The following is a 19,830-nucleotide window of genomic DNA, read 5'->3' on the forward strand; positions in this document are numbered from 1 at the left end:
TTCAGTGTTCCGGATAATAATCACAAAAACACATAAGGAATCTTGCTGAATGCTACATTGCTACCAGAGTTCCCAACAACACAACAGTGACTACACTCAGTCACTAGTTCAGTGACGAGGTGCCACATTAAGAGAATTGCACTTTTAGTTGAACTGCAAGTACACAGCCTGAACAACACCTGAAAGAACTTTCAGTCACCAACAGTAGCATCAAGTGTAGGTGCTCATACATTTTCCAGTCAGCCGAACCAGAGAAAGTACAACTTAGAAATTTGTTCACTCTACCTCTTACATGCACATGTGATTTTCCTTTTGTTTAACTATTGAAGCAGACTATTAGACCACACATTAGAATCGCAAATTGACTGCAAAGGTATTATGACAGTCAGGAATACTGAATAATGAATAATGGACAATAACTGTAATCAAAACCAGCCAAAAATGTATTTGTATATTTAGATAGGGGAATATAAATATTGATTTGATAAAGTCTTCAGAAAGTAAAGACTTTGCAATCATGTAGTTTTTTCATCACCAATGGACATCTCAAAGTCTGCTCCAGTCAATGGAGGGTAACCATCATTGGAACATGGGAAACATAGCAAGCCGGTTTAATTATAGTAGACTCTCATCAACAGTGACGTGAAAGCGACCAGTTAATTTGTTTTTGTGGGCACCAGGGATGACTTAACTCTTGTTCAAAGCAGTGAAATGGGATCTTGTACTTACACCTGTCAGAACAAATGGGGGATCAATTTAAGATCCCATTCTGAAACCAGAATCTTGCATCTCCCTCAGAACCGCACAACAGAATCAGTCTTGATTTTTATACTCAAGTCCTAAAGTGGCACTTGAATCCAGAACCTCGAGCTGAGACAACTACCGACTGACCTATGGCTAACATAAAAATTACAGCCGATTTTATGGCAGAGATTTACTGAATATGTATGAAAGGCGAAACTAGCAATTTGATTTCATTTTCATTAAAGATTTTTTCCAAAAGACTTCAAAAATATATGGACGTGTGATTCAAACAAAATGATCCAATCCATATTTATTTTAAGGTTGCTGTGAAAAATGGATGTGTTGAAAGTTCCATTAGGAGCAGGGTCTGCTTTAAGAGTTCTCAACAGACTGGCAATGATACAAGACAGCTGGATGAAATTGTACCATATAAAGTGTCAAACATGAAGGTCATCAACTTAGACTCAAAGTGTTTAATACTGCATCTGAAAATACTTGCGCCATGTTGGGCCTCACTGTACAACAGTGTTACTCTCGTCACAGAACAGTATAAGACGTAACTTCTTTCCCACTTCAAGTGGCTGCACCCACCAAGTTTACATACGCACATTAAATACTGAATAGGGATGTTTATAAGAATAAAGTTAAGAAACTGCAAAGGGTTAAGGGCTCATAGAGCAGCCCTCAGAGTTGTAAAAAAGTAGAAGTGAGAAGTGAGTTAAGACAGACCGCTCTTGGCATCGAGTAGTCCTAGCAAAATCAAAGTCAACAGGAAGAGGAAAACTCTCCATTGGTTGGAGTTATAATTTGTGCAAAGGTAGACAGTTATGATTTGAGGCCAATCCACTCAGACCCAACATATCGCTGTAGTGTTCTTGGCCCAACCATCATCAGCTGCTTCACCATGACCTTCCATCCAATGTAAGGTCAGAAATGTGAATGTTCACTGATAATTTCTGAACTATTCACAAGATCTTCAATCCAGAAGCAACCTGCGCCTTCAGGCAAGAAGATCTATACAACATTCAGGCCTGGGTTGGTCATCCAAAAAATGATGGTCATCTACAGAGCGGAAGTCAGGATTATGATGGAATGCTCTCTGCTTGCTTTGATTACTTCAGCTGTGTCACTGAAGAAGCCTGACCTATTCAGAACAATTCAGCATGTTGGATTCGCTCCCATCCACCACCATACCTACTCACTCCCTCTGCGCCCCCCGCCCCCCAACCAAAGTTTCTCCAAAGACACTTTCTAAATCAAAACCTGTGCTACCTGCAGGGGAAAGGGCAGCAATTAACTGGGAAAATAATTGCTGTTACCTGAGTGCTACTATGATTCTCTCTATAACAACACCTACACCATATTGTGTGTAGTAGTTCAAGTCGATGGCTCACAATCACCTTCTCAGGACATGGGCAATAAATGCTAATTTTTAACAAGCAGTTTTTGGGAACAATCATCATGGATTTCAAATGTTTAAAGACTGTTGTTAAATGGGAGGGAGACAGAGAGAGGGAAAGAGCTTCAGCTTTGAGGTTTTGATGAGAAAGAAGTCATTGCTCGAAATGAGTGCTAATTTCCATATGTATAGAATATCCTGAACAATAAGATGCAAGAGTGACTGATGAAAGGCCAGTGAGGAAAAAAAAATCATACATCCATCAGATATCAATGTTCTTTTATCTTGACTCAGTGGGTGAGGGATACATTAAACTTGAACTGTTTGATTTCTTGCAGCACCAAATGACTATTAAGTCAGTGAAACACTCTGATTGTATGATATTCAAATACAATACAAAGCTCAATATGCAACTATTGCTGGAAGCAACAATTGTAGTTTCACTGTATCTGACAAGCAGATTTTTTTTTAATCTGCCAAAAAAGGGTATAGGTTTACTTTCCGCAACTATGGAAATCATTAAAGACGGAATGAGTGATTTTAAAATTCTATCTAGCTAAGAATGAGAGTTTTGCTCACCTGAATGGCTCAGTGATTTGGACTCCCCATTAGTGGACTCAGTCTATTCATTTTTGTTTGCATTCTTTCACCAATGTAGCTCAGGCTATGAGCAATTAGTTTGGAATTTCACTGGATTTTTTTTAGTCCTTCCATTTTCTTATCCTTTCCCACTGAGGCAGAGCCTCAAAATAGATGCACGGCTGAAATCAGAACCTGTCTCCTGTCTGTAGTATAACATTGTTACTCACTGTAGCCACTTGCCATCTATGACAATGGAAGACATTATTAATTCGGAGTGCTGAGGAGGCCATCAGGGTTTGTATCAGCTACACTGAAACGTTGAGTGCCAACGCGGACATAGCCTGAGTTTGCTTAAGTTGATTTGTCAACTGCGTATGAAAGCAGCAATAGTTTTTAACTGCCTCACTGGCTGAGCGTCTCCTCAGCTGGTATCTAACACATGCCAACCAATTAGCACCAGCAGCTGCTTAGATACCAGCAGAGTTTGCCAGATCCAGAAACTTATATAAATGCTGCTCTGAAAACTGCGGTGGTGCCAATTCATCATCTTTCTCTTGCCAACTTCGTCCGTTCACAGGAAACAACTGCTGCATGGTGTCTGATATACAGACATCAAAACCAATTGAAGGTTCAGTTTCAATGTATGCACTTTTACAGTTAGGGGGCAAAAACAATGCCTGGCTTTATACCATGGTATTTGGAGCAAACCAATTTCAAAGAATCCAGCTTGTGTCTTTCTTCAGAATTAAGCAACACTGAAAATCTCTACACAAAAAAAAAATCCAAGGAGGTAGGAGTTCTGTTAAAATTAATCAATCGCAACAAGTGGTTTTCCTTTTCACTCAGATGCTCTTGAATAAAACAGGGCAGAGGATTTTATTCCACCTTCTAGTCTTCCTGAATGCATTATGTATTGACCAAAGTTTTATCAAAGGAGAAAGTGTGGGTTGGAAAACAAGTTGCTGTGGTATTGTACTTGGCCACCAAAGTGTTGGGCATATTTTATTAAAGATACAAGTTGGTTGATGTTTAAAGCAAGGAAGAGCAATGTGATAAGGAAATGAGTTAAAAATCACACAACACCAGATTAAAGTCCTGGTGTTGTGAGATTTTTAACTTTGTCCACCCCAGTCCAACACCGGCACCTCCACATCATAAGGAAATGAAAAAGATTTCCCAATGAGAGCCATAACTGCCAAGCAGCAGTCAACGGTCATTTGATCTTAGGCAAATGTTTGGAGCAACGTTAAAACCATCACAAACATCTTCTCAATTTCTTGACAGTTCAAGCCAATAGAAAGGTGAATAGCCCATGGTAACAAGCTATATCTTGCCATCCACCCCTCTTGGAGATGTTAATTCTTGTTGTGGTTCGACTGATTGATGGCGATATTCAAGCAACCATGCAAGTCCCACCCAGTCATGACTTGAAGTAACAACAATACTTTCAGCAGACCTCGGGCAGTCACTAAGAGTAGAAATCTGGCTATTATTTTTCCATTCCTTAACCTCTATAAAAGATTGATTATTGTATCACATTTCCATTACAGTTGATACCTAAGGCCAGACTGCAAGTCTGGCACAGTCTTAACTCTGTACATCTTTGCACCAGGACTACCCCGGGAACTCAAAGCAGTGCCCAATCTTCCAGCTTGCAGAACAGTACTCATTTTTTTTTGTCTCAATGGAAATATTAATTAGTTCCAAAACATTGAAAGAAATCTTCATCCAAGTCAATGTTAATGATATTGAACTCACTGACAGCCTTTTTGATTGACACACCATACCGTTTTACTACTTTGAGGAGATTCAGAATCACACTGGCCAGTGGGGGAAGACAGTACCATACAACATGGATGCCAGCATAGATCATTCTCCTACATGGCTTGTTGATTTGCTGTAGATTCTATATAGGCTCTAGCCAAATTCATTACTTCATTAGCTAAAGTCAGTCAAGACATTCAGTCAATACTATAAGGGCAGATTAGACAAAGTGTGGACCTCCAACCCCAATCAAACTATCACAGGCATCCTCCCATTTTTTACCATTCACTAAGTATCTTGATAGGCCATTTCCACATGCACATACACCATTTCGATCATATTCCACCATGTCAATATGAAAATAAAATCTTCACTTTACAAATAGGATGTAAGGACATTCCAACAGCATCTTTGTCACTTTGTACTGTGGCCAGGGTTTTGAAATGTAAAAACAGCCATAGTGGAATGTGAATCCATTAGATTCTCCAAGTTACCAACACTACAAATTAACATCACCCTATCAAACATCTCTCCCAACTGGTTTACTTTTTCTGCTTATGCAATGAATTTGTATTTGCTATCTAGTATTCACATTAAACGTTGTTACTTGACCAAGGCAAGGGAAAGAAAATTTTACCAGTAAAACCTTTGAGCCACCGTCCTAAGTAGCAACTTGCATTTATATAGCATCATTAACATGCTAACAATGTTACAAAACCTTTCAGGAGCAACAGCAAATAATATGTGACCTCAACATTAAAAATGGGATCTGGGGAGAAGAAAGGGATTAGACAATATTAAACTATTTCAGAAACATTAAAACGAGATGCAAACATATCTTCCCTGATGACATAAGTGAACAAATGTTGTGGGAATTGTAGGAATGCAAAGCTGTCATTACACCACTTGGAAATCTCCACACACACTCACCAGCTTTTTTAATTCAACTGGCATAAAGGGAACATGGGCTTTTATGACTAAACAAAATTCCAAGAGGAAGAACAAACCAAGAAATGTCCTAACCAGATCACTTGCCCTTTAACGTGCCAGGAATTGAGTTTTTCCATTAATAATTACACTGTATACTCACTGTATCTTGGAAACACCAAAGTCTGGAATAACTGGGCTTTATGTGAACATCAAGAATGGACTAACCTGTTGCTAAACAATGATGGATTTGTCTTCCTCTTAAAGTGCACATCAGGTTTCCCCTTTCCTTCTCAACACCAGCAAAACAAAGTACAAAAATGCACCTCTAATTCCAGACAAATAGTCAACAGGCTAGCTGCCCAGCTGCTAGTTAGCTTGGTTGGCTGATTTGTGATGCAGAGTAAGGTTATTGTGGGTTCAATTCCCACACTGGCTGAAATGACTGATCAGGTTGGTCAGTAAATCATAAAAGATGGCAGCATATCTGTGATAGTTTGCGATGGGATTGACCAGGGATTGGTGGCCTGCACTGTGTTTAATCTGCCCTTAATTAAAGGCAAGGTTTGTCCTTGTGGTCAAACTTGATGATTGTCCTTATCTTTTCTCCTCTACTAGTGAGCTGAATGTAGTCATGTCAAAGTAAATTCAACTCTCTATTCACACCATATACCTTCCCATAGTCTAATACACAACACCATTTCTCGTAACAGTCTCCACCTCAGCAAACATTACCATGAAGATCCCAGCTTAATAACCACACTCATCCAACAGTCCACACTAACCATGTTCCCAAGCTAAACTAGCCCCACTTGCCTGCACTTGGTCCATATATCTCCAACCTTTCCTACTCGTGAACTTATTCAAATGTCTTTTAAACATTGTAACTGCATCCATCACTTCCTCTGGCAGTTCATCCCACACATGAACCACTGTCTTGTGTAAAAAAGTTATCCCTTCTGTCCTTTTTAAATCTTTCTCCTCTCACCTAAAAAATATGACCCTCGTTTTGAACTCCCCTACCCTAGGGAAAAGACCCTAGTCATTCATCTTATCTGTAACCCTCATGATTTTATTAACCTCCGTAAGATCACCCTTTCACCTCCTCCACTCCAGTGGAAAAAGTCCCAGTCTTTCTAGTCTATTATTATATCTCAAACCCACACAGCAACATCGTCTTTAACTAGTTTTGAAAAAAAGCTGCTATGTGTGCAATTTCATTACTTACAATTGCTCCAAAACTGAAGGAGAATGTTTCTTTGATCAGTGTTGATGCCTAGGATTATGACTATGATGCCAATAAAGTATAATGGTGTGTGCAATTTTCAATCATGCCTTGTTGAGTTGTGAAAAACACACATCAGTGGAATTAGACAGCCTGTTTCTCCAATATAACTGTGTGCTGAATGATCTGCTACACCAAATAGTGGACATTTAAAGCACAGTTCTCCCACTTTGCTTAGTTTTTGACATCCAATCATGTTTTCTTCAGAAACTCATTCCTTAAAAGGTTTTTCAACACTGCAAGCAATTTCATTTGCTTCACATGTTATCAGGCAGCAATGCATTGTGGGTTTACTTTCCCAAATCAAATATCAATAACTAATTAGTATGTCATACTAGGAGTTAAAAGGGTTCAATCAATTTAATCCTGCTACCATTTCTCCCATTTCCTGTCAAACTGCAACTACAGATGCAACAGTCATAGAGTCAAACAGCACAGGAACTGATTTTTCAGTCCAACTTGTCCAAGCCAATCTGATTTCACAAACTAAACTAGTCCCATTTGGCTCACATCACTCTAAACCTTCTCTATTCATGCAAATTTCCAAATGTCCATTAGATGTTGTAACTATACCTTCACCTACTGCTTCCTCTGGCAGTTTGTTCCTCAAACAAACCACCCTTTGTGTGAAAACATTACCTGAGGTCCCTTTCAAATCTTTCTCCTCTCATCTTAGAATATGTTGCCTAATTTTGAACTCCCCCCATTCTGGGGAAAAGACCTGTATGTTTAATCTTAGCTATGCCCCTCATGATTTTATAAACTATTAGGTCATCGCTCAACCTCCTACAATCCAATGAACCAAGTCCCAGCTTATCTAGCCTCTCCTTAGAACCCAATCCCTTCAGTACCATCCTCATATATTTTTACTGCACCCTCTCCAGCTTAATAATACCCTTCCTATAGCCAGCCTGGACTTCCTACATAGATGCAATGGTAAAGAACGTATAACACCACCTCTTCTTCCTCAGGCAGCTTAGGAAATTCGGAATGTCCATAATGACCCTCAACTTTTACAAATGCACCACTGAAAGCATACTATTTGGATGCATAATGGCTTGGTATGGCAACTGCTCTGCCCAGTACCATGAGAAACTACAGAAGGTTGTTTTACATGACATGGACTGTGCACACAATCTTCCATCTGTAGGCTCCATTTACACCTCTCACTGCCACAGAAATGCTGCCAAAGACCCCATCCCCATCCCAGTAATGCTCTCCTATAACCTCTTCTGTCAGGTAGAAGTTACAGAAGCTTGAACACATGCACCAATGTTGATCTTGTTAATGCTGATCTTGCTTCATGCACCTCCTGTGCAGTGTAATCTGTATGTCTGACTCTGTCTAAGCACTCTTTGATCTGGACATCCTTGCTTACTATGATCTGCCTGTACTGCTCGCAAATAACGGTTTTCATTGTACTTAGGTGCACATGACTGCAACAAATCAAATCAAAACTGTATACAGTTCTCCAAAAATGGCCTCACCATTGTCCTGTACAACCGCACCATGACATCTCATTTCCTACACTTTATGTTTTGAGCAATAAAGGCAAGTCTGCCAAAGTTCAGTAAACATTCAAGATAACAAAAAATTTGGTCAAATGCTTATGACTTGAAGCATTTTTGAGAGTCGCTCTCCTTCAAAGCAGAGTGTGGAGTTGGGAGTGTTTACAGAAAGTTCTTGAGTAACAAGGCGTCAAATGAACCTCAAACAGTCCCACTTCACTTTCCTGTTTGTACCTATTAATTGGCTCGTAAAAAACAAGACTAACTATATACTGATTTAAGCCACTTGTGATGGTCTTATTAGACTATTTACTGGTAAGCTTGCTTTGGCAAGAAAACAAATGCTTTAGTTACTAATGCAGCACACATGAAAAACCCCAAAGTCTTTTAATTTCCTGACAGAAATCTACAATATTTCAAGGTATTCATTTGACCTAAATCAGCTATGCATCAAATAAAGTCAGACTGATATATCCTAGATGATTTTCTAGCTATTTAATCTTAAGCCTGATCCAAATATTGGCCTTTAGAGAGGAAAAGAACAGTTACAAACATTGAATACAAAAACAGAAACTGTTGGAAATGGCACTTTGATGAAAACGGTCTGTCTGAAACATGAAACTATGTTTTGTCTTTTCAGATGTTTGTTGGATCTTTGAAAATTTCCAGCAATTCTTTACACTAACTTCAAATATATTGATGACAATTCAATTGACACAATGTTTGTTAACAACCTTAGGGTTGAAAATATGAACTCCTCCATGAACTTCATCTTGGTTGGTAGCATTTTCCTGTGTAACAATGTTCCAGGTACAAAACCTACTCCCTGGTTTGACCATGACTATCAAGCTGGTACTCCAGAGTAGCACAATCAAGTTTCACTGTTCACATATCCCCTATCACAATTTCACTTATCCATACACCCCAAAAGCAAGCTTTCTTTTTTTATTATTTAGAACTGTATTAGCAATGATTAGCCTCACAGTGGACAAAAAAAGAGTGCACTTTAAGTTTTGTATGGCTAAGTGATTTCATAAAAGGCAGGCATGTGTATAGGGCAACCTGACTAACTCGGAGTAGAAACTATGTACTCCCCAGCATCTCATATTGGACACAAACATTCTGCTACATTCACAGTGATATTATGAGATTTATATCTCATGGTCATATTAAATAATGGAGCAGGCTTGAGGGATGTGACCTCCTTGACAGTATGACTTTAGTGTGCTGAAGAGTGCAGAACTGTCAGAGGTGCTGTCTTCTGAGGTCTCAACTGCCTTCTCAGGTAGATATGAAATCTCTATGGTACTATTACAAAGAAGAGCAGGGACGAGCTGGTGTTCTGATCAATATCTATCCCAAATCAGCAGCAATACAACTGATCAAGTTTTTAGCATAATGCCGTCCGGCGGAATTTGCTGTGTGTAAACTGGTTGCCTCACTTCCTCCAAGCTGGTGATCATGAAAAGTGCAACACAATTGCACATTATTTTTCTTCTTGATACCTATCACAAAATCTCAATTAAGCCCTACTGATTCTATATTAGTAAAAGAAGGACATTATTGCTTAATCTCTTTGATATTCAAAACAGTAACATCTATTGTAGAAGTCGCTCAAATACAGGGAAATTTGCATCTTATTGAAATTCTATTAGACGAAGTGCAGCTAAGGAACTCCTCTCTGAAACTGCCGATTGTTGAGTATTTCCACTTTTCAATGGGTTACTAAATGTCTGTAGATTCAAGTCATACAAATAAGGAAGACATTAATTGAGACATATAAGATTTTTAAAGGATTGGACACTCTGGAGGCAAGAAACATGCTTCCGCTGATGGGTGAGTGCCGAACCAGAGGACACAGCTTAAAAAATACAGGGTAGACCATTTAGGACTGAGATGAGGAGAAACTTCTTCACCCAGAGAGTGGTGGCTGTGTGGAATGCTCTGCCCCAAAGGGCAGTGGAGGCCCAGTCTCTGGATTCATTTAAGAAAGAGTTGGATAGAGCTCTCAAGGATAGTGGAATCAAGGGTTATGGAGATAAGGCAGGAACAGGATACTGATTGAGGATGATCAGCCATGATCATATTGAATGGTGGTGCAGACTCGAAGGGTAGAATGGCCTACTCCTGCACCTATTGTCTACTGTCTAATTGATTACAGCAAACAGGACTGTTCGGAAACTGCATTTGGGTAAGGCATGTAGGAGAAGGTGCACTATTCATTCCCAGATGGCACTTGGTAGATCAAGTGCAAGGAACATGGTTCTTGATCAGTAACAGTAAATAAGAATTATTTAGATACTGATACAAGATTATTGGGATGAACAAGCTCCTCATTTTTCCACGACAGTAGTTAATCCACTGACTAATGTTAATAATATAAAGTCTAAGATTTGGAGATCTTCAACCTGTGAAATATCACCAGTTAATATGCCAGGTGACACACACCCAGTTTTGCTGCCTTCATGGATACTGAGGAATGCAAGTGGGAGCTCTTCTGAGCTTCTGGTAAGCTAACTGAATAGCTAAAAGGTACGTGCATTTACTAGAGTGTTTTGGAATGGCGAGGTCATTCTTTCAGCCAGTGCAACTGCCAACTGACACCCAAGTCCAGCACAAGAAACTTTAGGGAGGAGAGTAAATAGAGAAACAGCTAGTCAAGAAATTTGGAATGCATACATGATAGGTCTGCTGGAATTTAACCTGCAGTTGATTATTAGGAAATTGCTGACCTGAATGCATGAAATACATTTGATTTTTTTGTAATTCATTTTGTAGCCTAAGAGACACCAGTGAATGTGCAACAATTGTTGTCAAACTGATCCATCAGCATACACTCAGTGATTGTAGGTGAAACCACCCGATACAATGTGCAACTGGGAGAAACATAGAAGTTTCACATAACAGTTCTTTTGGAACATTTTCAAACCATAAAAATTGAGGAGTGGGTACCCCACACAGAGCAGGAGGAGTTTAGGCAAAATCCCAGTTCTGCTGAGTTAGTCGGCTTTAATAGGACAGGGATGAAGAGTCTCTGGACCAAAGACAATTTGGGCCTCCATTAAAAAAAAGACAAGTTTTGTTACTACTCACTAGCAATGTCTCAACTGCAGACATGGAGATGGATTCAATGCTTATCTAGTTTTGCTGGAACATTGCCCATAATTCTATATAACCTGACACTCAGCCACTGATTAGGCACGGTGCAAAAGTAATGGTCACTTGATTAAGACAATGGCAGACAACTCATTGCCAATGTAACGATATACTAATTATTGTGTGCAAATGTTTTAAATAAACACAAGGAAATGATAACTTATATTAACATTTGTCAAAGCTTATATTTTAGCAGAGATTGTAATGAAATTAAAAGACAATAGTTGGCATATTTCTTTTGTGTTGATCATGATGAGGGAAGGCAGCACGAAGTAATTAACCACTTACAGATATGGAGACCTACAAAGCAAATGGATATGGTGGTATTACAGGGCACAAACGGAGACAACAGTACTCAGGGTGGCACAAGAAGAGACAAGAGTATACAAGTATATGAAAAACAGCAAAGGCTATCAAAGGGAGAAAACATGGTAATTAAAAAGCCAAATCAATGACTCTTCACATAAAAGTACTTAGTATTTGGAATAAAATAAATGAATTAACAGCATAAATAGAGGTTAAGGGGTCTGATGGAAATAGACCCCTCAGCCCAACTCATCAACTATCCCAGAGCAAGGGTTGACCATTTAAGACAGTGATCAGAAAGAATGTTTTCTCAGAGGGTAGCAAACTGTGGAACTCTTTACTGCAGACAGTTGCCAAGGTTGGGTCTTCAACAATGAAATAGTGACTTTTAATGAGTATGGAATCGAGGGTTATGTGGAAGATGCAGTAAAGTGGAGTTGAGAATGATCAGAACAGCCATGATCTCATTGAATGGCACAGCAGATTTGGTGGGCCAAATGGCCCACTTCTGCATTTATGCTTCATGGTCTTATAGCTGGTGCCAATGTGGAACACCCCACGTCAGGTCCAAAGTCAAATCCAGTCTCCCAACTTATACACAGAAAAACACTCACTTTATCATCTACATAGCAATGTTCCCCCTCCAACCATCTAGTGATCGCTCTCGGTAAAAGTTGAAATTTAATGCTACACCGAGAGGTAGCTCTATAATTTGGGTTTTGTGCCCACTTTATACTCTGCTGAAAATATCCAAAAACATTTCACTTTGTCCCTTACTTGGAGCATATAGACTTTTACTTCTTCAGTCTTGCATAGAATTGAAGTCTAATTTTGTGGAAGAACAGGTTCCAAAACTTGTGTTTTGCAGGCATTATCTTTTAAAACATTAATATATTCAGGTGCGCTGTAGTTAGCTCCTAAACCCCACATCTAACCTCGTAACGGAGTTAAAAGATAACCTTTCAGAATCTGAATGACTGAATTTATCAATAGCACCACTGCTCTGAAAAATAATTTTCTTTAAAAATTTTTATTACTTACATATAATGGAGCGTGATTTGGTGTAAGTTTCATGACACAAGGTGCTGCAAGTCAAAAGAGAAAAAAATAAGTATACAGAAGGTTATTTGCTAAACCATAAAGTTATTTAGTAACATATTCAGTCATAAAGTGCTACTTCAAACAGGATAGGAATTTAATCTCACTTTGTTACATTGAAAAATAATTGTACTCTCAATGTTACTTATATCAAGTATTCTTCATCAACTTTCAGTAGAGCAGATGCCATACACACCACAAGCCCATCAAAGTATCATGTGTATCTGTTAAAGTTTAAGTTTAGTTGGTTATAGGCAGGCATCTAGTTCAGTTGGCAAACAGGACAGCAAGGGACTGTAGTCAATAAAGGGGAAACCACTAGGTACTTTCCTCAGAGTTAATCAATCTCACCTGGTTAGTATTAAAATCAGCCAAATTGATCGCTGGGCTTGGAAAGCAGCAGCATAAGTGAATGCCCATGAACAAAAGGATTCCTGCACTATGATCTAATAAACACTCCTTTCCTGTAGAAACAAAACAATGACTCACGGTATTTCAGGTGGTGAGGTAAAATAGAACAAAAAGAATTTAAGACTTGGTAGTGAGTTCTCTGAGAGGCACCATTAGACGCTTAATAAAAACCAAACGAACTGTGGATGCTGTAAATTAGAAACAAAAATAGAAGTTGCGCGAATAGCTCAGCAGGTCTGGCAGCATCTGTGGAGAGAAAGCAGAGTTAATGTTTCGGGTCCAGTAACCCTTCCTCAGAAGTGGCTTCATTGGATCTGAAACGTTAACTCTGATCTCCCTTCACAGATGCTGCCAGACCTGTTGAGCTTTTCCAACAGCTTCTATTTCTGTTCCCATTAGAAGCTTGCCCAGCAGGTTGGGATTTGGGAAACAGTGTCAGGAGCCTCCCATTCATGGAAAGGAGCCTTGTTCTGAAGTTGCTGTTGCCTCTGTCATGATGCTGAGGTTGCATGGCCCTGAGACAGCCTGCTGGGCCCAAAGAGTCTGCCAACAATCACTGGGCAACTTAGCCAAGGTGGCAGCCAGACGCTACTAACCAAAACCCCAATCCGAATCAGGATCCATCAGGAGAATGGAAAAAAGTTTAGCAGGGAGGAGCACAATATCAAATCTGTTCTTCAGTTACATTACAATGGCCACTACTTCCTTTTCCCTCATTCCAATTCACACAGGCAGAGGAAAGAGGCCATTCTCAAAATACTTAACAAAAATATAAATATACACAGCTTCCTCTGACAAACCATTGCTTCCCTGACCAACAGCAGCTGGATTTGTAACTAACTGAAATGTGTAATGTCAGAATCTTGTTTTTGTGAACGACTGGCCCCCTTTTCTTCTATGGATAGAATGGTTAGTTGTTTATTTGAATTTAAAGATTACACACAGCCTTATATACAGCCTGTAAAGAGGCAGTCCATCTGATGCAGAAGCACAAAGCGTATCAATATCAATCACAATATTGTGCAATAGTTTGCTTTATGGTTTTCTGGTATGAGAGCATTAGATGATGGCACAAGCACGAACAGGGGAACAAGAAAACATTTTCAAATTAGTGAAATGTAAATTTGAAAGGGATCTTCAAATAATGATTAAAATAGGATTAATGGTTTCACTACCTCCTTATTTGGAAAGCAAGTAAATTCAAAAATTACTAGGGGTTCAAAATTTGATTGCAAGATACTGCAAGTGAATTAATGCACCAGAGAAATGAGAAGTTCTAAATGTTCAAATTTTACTGTTCTTACACTTGATTAGATGGTTATTTTAGTATAACAGTTATCTTTCACATTTGGTGCCCAGAGCCAAAATGTGTAACGTCAAACTATATCAATTTTTTTTTTAACTTCCTTTTCAAAGGTTACCATAAATAGAAAGAGGCTGACAGTTATTTTCCAACTTGTAGTCAGATAGTAGTCTTCAAAATGGATCACTGGATTTTGAAACATTGACTCTGCTTTTGCTCCACAGCTACTGCCAGACCCAAGGAGTTTTTCCAGCAATCTCTGTTTTTGTTTTCTGGTTTCCAGCATCGACAACTCTTCGTTTTTGTTTTCTGAGGAAACCGTGTTGACTTGATACATCAACACAGGTGCTATTGCTGCAAATGCTGCCAGAGTGGATGATGGTTGATCTGTATTTTCTGTGTTTATTTCATAATTTTCCTGATCCACTTTGAAGTAGTGCCATGAGATCTTGCACATCCACCCAAGCAGGGAGACATGGCTTTGGTTTGACATATCATCTGAAAGATGGCACATCTATTGGCATAGCCTGGTGTGGCCAGATTTGACTTTTGAGCACATTCCCTGGCTTCAGCTAGTTGGATCAAATAATCACCCCGGCACTGTGACATGTTTAGGGCAAGTACATAATTATTCTTAATCATGGAGTGAACATAGCATGCAAAGGACTGTAAACTATGTGTCTGCAAATATCAAACATCATAGCCTTAGATAATAGAATCCTTACAATATGAAATCAGGCCATTGGCCCATCAATCCACACCAACCCACCAAAGACTATCCCCACCCAGTCAGGGAGCTCACCTGGCTGACCTCATTATAATCGTTACACTACCTAAATAAACAAGGGAGGAGGAACTGAAAGATATGCAATAAAGAAAGCATGAAGCAAGGTGGGAGGAGGCTTATGTGAAGCACAAACACAGCTGTTGGGTGAAGAGACTGATTTCTGCGCACTCGTGCCACAACGAAATGACCCATTAACCAGAGTTAAAATGCTCGTCTTATTTTCCGCATGCCACTGGATTCTTAAGCTTTTCCTCCAAGTGGTACAGCTGCAGGTTCTGCCTGCCTTAACATCTGTAAGGTGGACGTTAATTAATTGCAGAAAAGTTAAAAATATAATTGAAATACTATGTTGCAACTAAACAGACTTGGGATGATACAGAAACATGACCACAAGCAGAGAGAAATCAGGCTCGAGATCCACTGGGCTCTCCCTTGGACCTTCGAGTACAGAAACCACCCCAAAGAGCAAATCTACAAACTGACTCTCTGTAACTTTTACTAAGTGCCTTAGAATCCTGACAGATGCCTGCCAAGCCAATGAGCAGTACCGGTTAACCAGAACACTAAAAAGGAGTATGATGAAACCTCTTTACAGTCAGTGGCCTCCAGAAATCTATGTCCCATGCTCTGTATGAGGTTTGTGACACTATGATCAACAATATTTTCAAAGTTACCAACATTCCTGACAGACCCCAACCCAAAATAAGCTGAAGATAGGAAAGTTACACTGAGGACCAGTGAAAATTCATTTGTAAACAATTACAAATACTACAAATAGGATGGGGAAGTAGTGCTGTGACAAGCCCAATATAAAAGAGAAAGGCGGTATTTATATAGAAAATAAAACAAAGAATTGCAGATGCTCGAAATCTGAAACAAAAACAAATTCTTGGACGAAGTGTTATGAAGGAGGATCACTGGACTCGAAACATTAACTCTGTTTTCTTTCCAAAGATGCTGCCAGACCTCTGAGTTTCTCTAGCAATTTCTGATTTTGGATTCACAGGGGACTTTTCACAATCTACACACAGAATTTACTTTGCAGTCAATGAATTACTGTTGAAGTAAAAGTACTGCAAATATTGGAGATTGGAAATAAAAGCAGAAGATGTTGGAGAAACTCAGCAGGTTCTGGCAGCATCTGTGGAGACAGAAACTGAGTTAACATCTCGATATTGAGATGTTAAGAGGTTAATTTGCTCTGCTGATCTAAGAAATTGGATGCCCTGGGGGGTAGGGTGGCAAGTTTCTCTGTCTTGCAGATACAATGTAAAAAATTCTACATTATCATCTCCTACTATTCAAAGTAAATTTACATTATCATCCTCTATTCAGAATCAATAAGAACACTGCAGTTAAAATTCTGACTACTCCCTGCAATCCAAAAAAAAACCGATTTACACCAGATCTGGCCATTAAGGGATGATCTACATTACATTGTTTCTGGAGATAATCAGGTTACTGCATTGTGGCTTGAGTGGCAAGTGACTGTGGGGGAGTGGTTGGGATGTCTTGAGTGCATTACTGACTGTGATGTAGAAATTTTGGATAAAATAACTGTTTGTTCAGAGAGCTTCTCTTGACGCACTTTGCAAGCATTGTGTAGAGTATTAAGAGTTTCTCCACAGCTTGTACTGTACTTGCTTAATAAATTTTGACCATTCACAGAAGTTGGCCTATCAAGTGTATAAGAAATTCAAGAAAAAGAACCTAACAATATGACTCTTAAAGCAATTTTTGAAGTGTGGTTGCCGTTGCAATATTAGAAAAATCTCCATGCCATTTTGAATACTGCACATAGTTCTCCTCACTGGATAACATAAAGGATATGATTACCCTTGAGAGAGTTGAGAGTGAAGCAACATAATGATCCTAGGGTTCAAGAATTTAAGTTATGAGGAAAGATTAAGGAAGCTGGACTGATTTTCAGAAAAGAGCAGGGAGATCCAACTCATGTTTTCAAAGTCACGGAGAGAAAGTTGATCCAGGCTAACTGTTAGCTGTGGCTTCGGTCTGTCTGAGAAGGATACACCACTCCAAACACTTGAAAGTTACAAATAGAAATTACGTCAGCAGGAACGTTTTGAACAGCTGTAAAGCTCTGTACTAAGAAGGTATTGGAGGATTTTCAGAATTCTTGAAACTCAGGCATCTGTGTGTCAAGACCTGACAGTTACAGCTCATTGACACACTGCTGGATAAATGATGACTTTTTCACCGGCAGGACAAGTCTTTTTTGTTGAGAACCTGGTTTATAATAAAGCCAGATATTCGCCTTTTTGAAATAAGCAATACAGTATTTTGCAATATCCATTGTTAAAATAGACAGTGTAAGTGAAGCCAAACTTACAGCATAGAAACAGATCCAAGTCAGTTTTTATGGTCCAGATGAATCTGCAAACTTCTGGACTTGACCTCAACTACTCTGATTATCTCAGTTGTTCTCCAAAGAACTCTTGCCATTTGCAATAATAACCGCTGTTCTGTTATCACCAAGGAGGATCTGGCAGGGATGTCTGAGGTCAAGTGAAGCTAAATCACAGGCAGTGGTTATATCCTAAAGAATAAAAGGATGACAACTGGATGTCTAGGGAACAGGTAATCACAGTATGTTGGAGTTTTGCAATATGCCAGTTAGAATAAAGTTGAGATTCTGACTAGGAAACATTATGTACCTCGCATCATGCAGCCAGTGACAAAGAGGTCATTAGTATTTGCAGGAGATTTCCCTCCAAACAGATGTTTGAAGATCCCTACTTAAAAGCAGGAAGCAGGTCAAGCTGCATCACCAGCAGAGTGACAGCATCAAAATCAATTACATTGTTAATTAGGACACTGATTTCATCTCCATCAGTAATAATACCAGCAGTTTGTCAAGCACTAATGAACTGGAATGAGTATTCGTTCCAAATCTAACCAGACTTAAAATTACATTGGTACTGCAGTATGTTACATCATTCCTCTTTTGAGCTATTGGCAGAGTGCTCAATTTCCATTTACTGAACAAGTACAAAGCAGGTTCAGACTAATAGATAATAACCCTAAAGCCTTTCTATTGTCCCTACTCCCATCATCACCAGTGTATTCAAGATGTGGCTTATATTTAATAATAGGTTGTGACAGTGCTTAAATAAACATATGCACACGACAGAACATTTCGTTTCTGCCACAAATCATCCTTCGCCAACAGGCTGCAATATTTGCTAAAACGCATTACTTCAGAATCACATTCAGGTGGCTGTTCTTCCTTGACATATTACATTAGTAGGTCATATCCGACAATGGAACAACACTGTGATTGCAGCCAATTCCAATTGTGTCCTCATTTGTACATATTTGCAAAACATATTCCAGAATAAGCAGAGGCGAGCACAATCAGGGCAAAAAAATCTGTGCCAAATATTGTTCTATGCCCATCCCAGGACCAAAGCCACAGCAGGAACCTGAACGTAGGCCCTGAAACAGTTCAGCTAACTCAGCAAAATATAAAAATTGTGACTCAATTGATCTGCAATGTCGATCTTTTTACACTCAGCAACTCAACCGTAAAAGTTCTGTGCAGTATAGATAAAGTTAACATAGCCCTACTGGACCATAGTACTGTTCTCTCATTAGAGAAATGACTGGTGGGGATTTACCCTAAGGGTTACCAGGCCTCAGGCAAAGAAGAAGTTGAGTAGAGTCCTTCCTGGTAACCTCAGCCAGTGCAGAATTGAACCCTCACTGTTGGCATCACTCTGCAGCACAAATCTGCCAGTCAACTGAGCTAACTGACCCCCATCCATACAGTAATACCGAAAGTCTACTGTACATTTAATTAATTAAGATTAAAATGAATTAACTCAAAGTGCGAATTTAGAAACAAGTTTCAACCAACAATGAGAAGGAACATGGAATATTGATTTTTGTCATACCAGATCATTAATTTTCAAGTATATGAAGTAGGAGATGAATCATCCTTCTCGGCATTCACTGATTGCATTTAGATTACAGCTTTAATATAGCAACCTGTCTCAAAACATTTTGCAAAATCACTTAAAAAGTTTGACCCTGAACACATTAGAAGATAGTAGGGACAAGATGGTTAAAAAAAAGATTGATCGAAGAGGAAGGCCGAACAAATGATAGAGGAGCAGAGAAACTTAGGGAGAGAATTGGCGATATTACAGGCATGTCAGACAATGGGATGGCCACCAGTTGTAGAGCAGTTAAAAACAGAAAGGCACAAGAGGTTACAATTGGAGGCACGTAGAGACACTGGAGTGCTGTAGAGTTGGTAATTACAGATGGAAACAAAGTATGCTGAGAGTGACTACCCTTGACATCAGGACAACATTCGATTGAGCGTGACATCAAAGAGCTTGAGCAAACCTGGAGTCAATGGGAATCGACAGGGGGACGCTCCCCATGTTTAGAGTCAGACCTTGCACAAAGAAAGATGGATGTGGCTCTTGGAGGCCAATCATTTCAGCTTCAGCACATTTCTGTCTTCTGGTCACTGAGGTCACCCTAAGGCCAGAAGCAAGGATGTTCACTGATTTTTACACAACCATTCTGTAC

The 19,830-nt window shown here is 39.3% G+C and overlaps 1 protein-coding gene across 8 annotated transcripts in view; it reads right to left on the reverse strand.

The window, feature by feature from the left end:
* The window catches only part of LOC132834379 (A-kinase anchor protein 13-like), a 416,727-nt gene that overhangs the window by 295,312 nt on the left and 101,585 nt on the right, over positions 1 to 19,830 (reverse strand). For all 8 annotated transcript variants that reach the window (XM_060853223.1, XM_060853225.1, XM_060853232.1 and 5 more), the window contains one exon: positions 12,713 to 12,756. In XM_060853223.1, the coding sequence (XP_060709206.1) occupies positions 12,713 to 12,745 (33 nt within the window). In that variant the 5' untranslated portion in view covers positions 12,746 to 12,756. The remainder of the gene's footprint in view (positions 1 to 12,712; positions 12,757 to 19,830) is intronic.

Source organism: Hemiscyllium ocellatum, chromosome 39, assembly GCF_020745735.1.
Source record: "Hemiscyllium ocellatum isolate sHemOce1 chromosome 39, sHemOce1.pat.X.cur, whole genome shotgun sequence".
NCBI lineage: Eukaryota > Metazoa > Chordata > Chondrichthyes > Orectolobiformes > Hemiscylliidae > Hemiscyllium > Hemiscyllium ocellatum.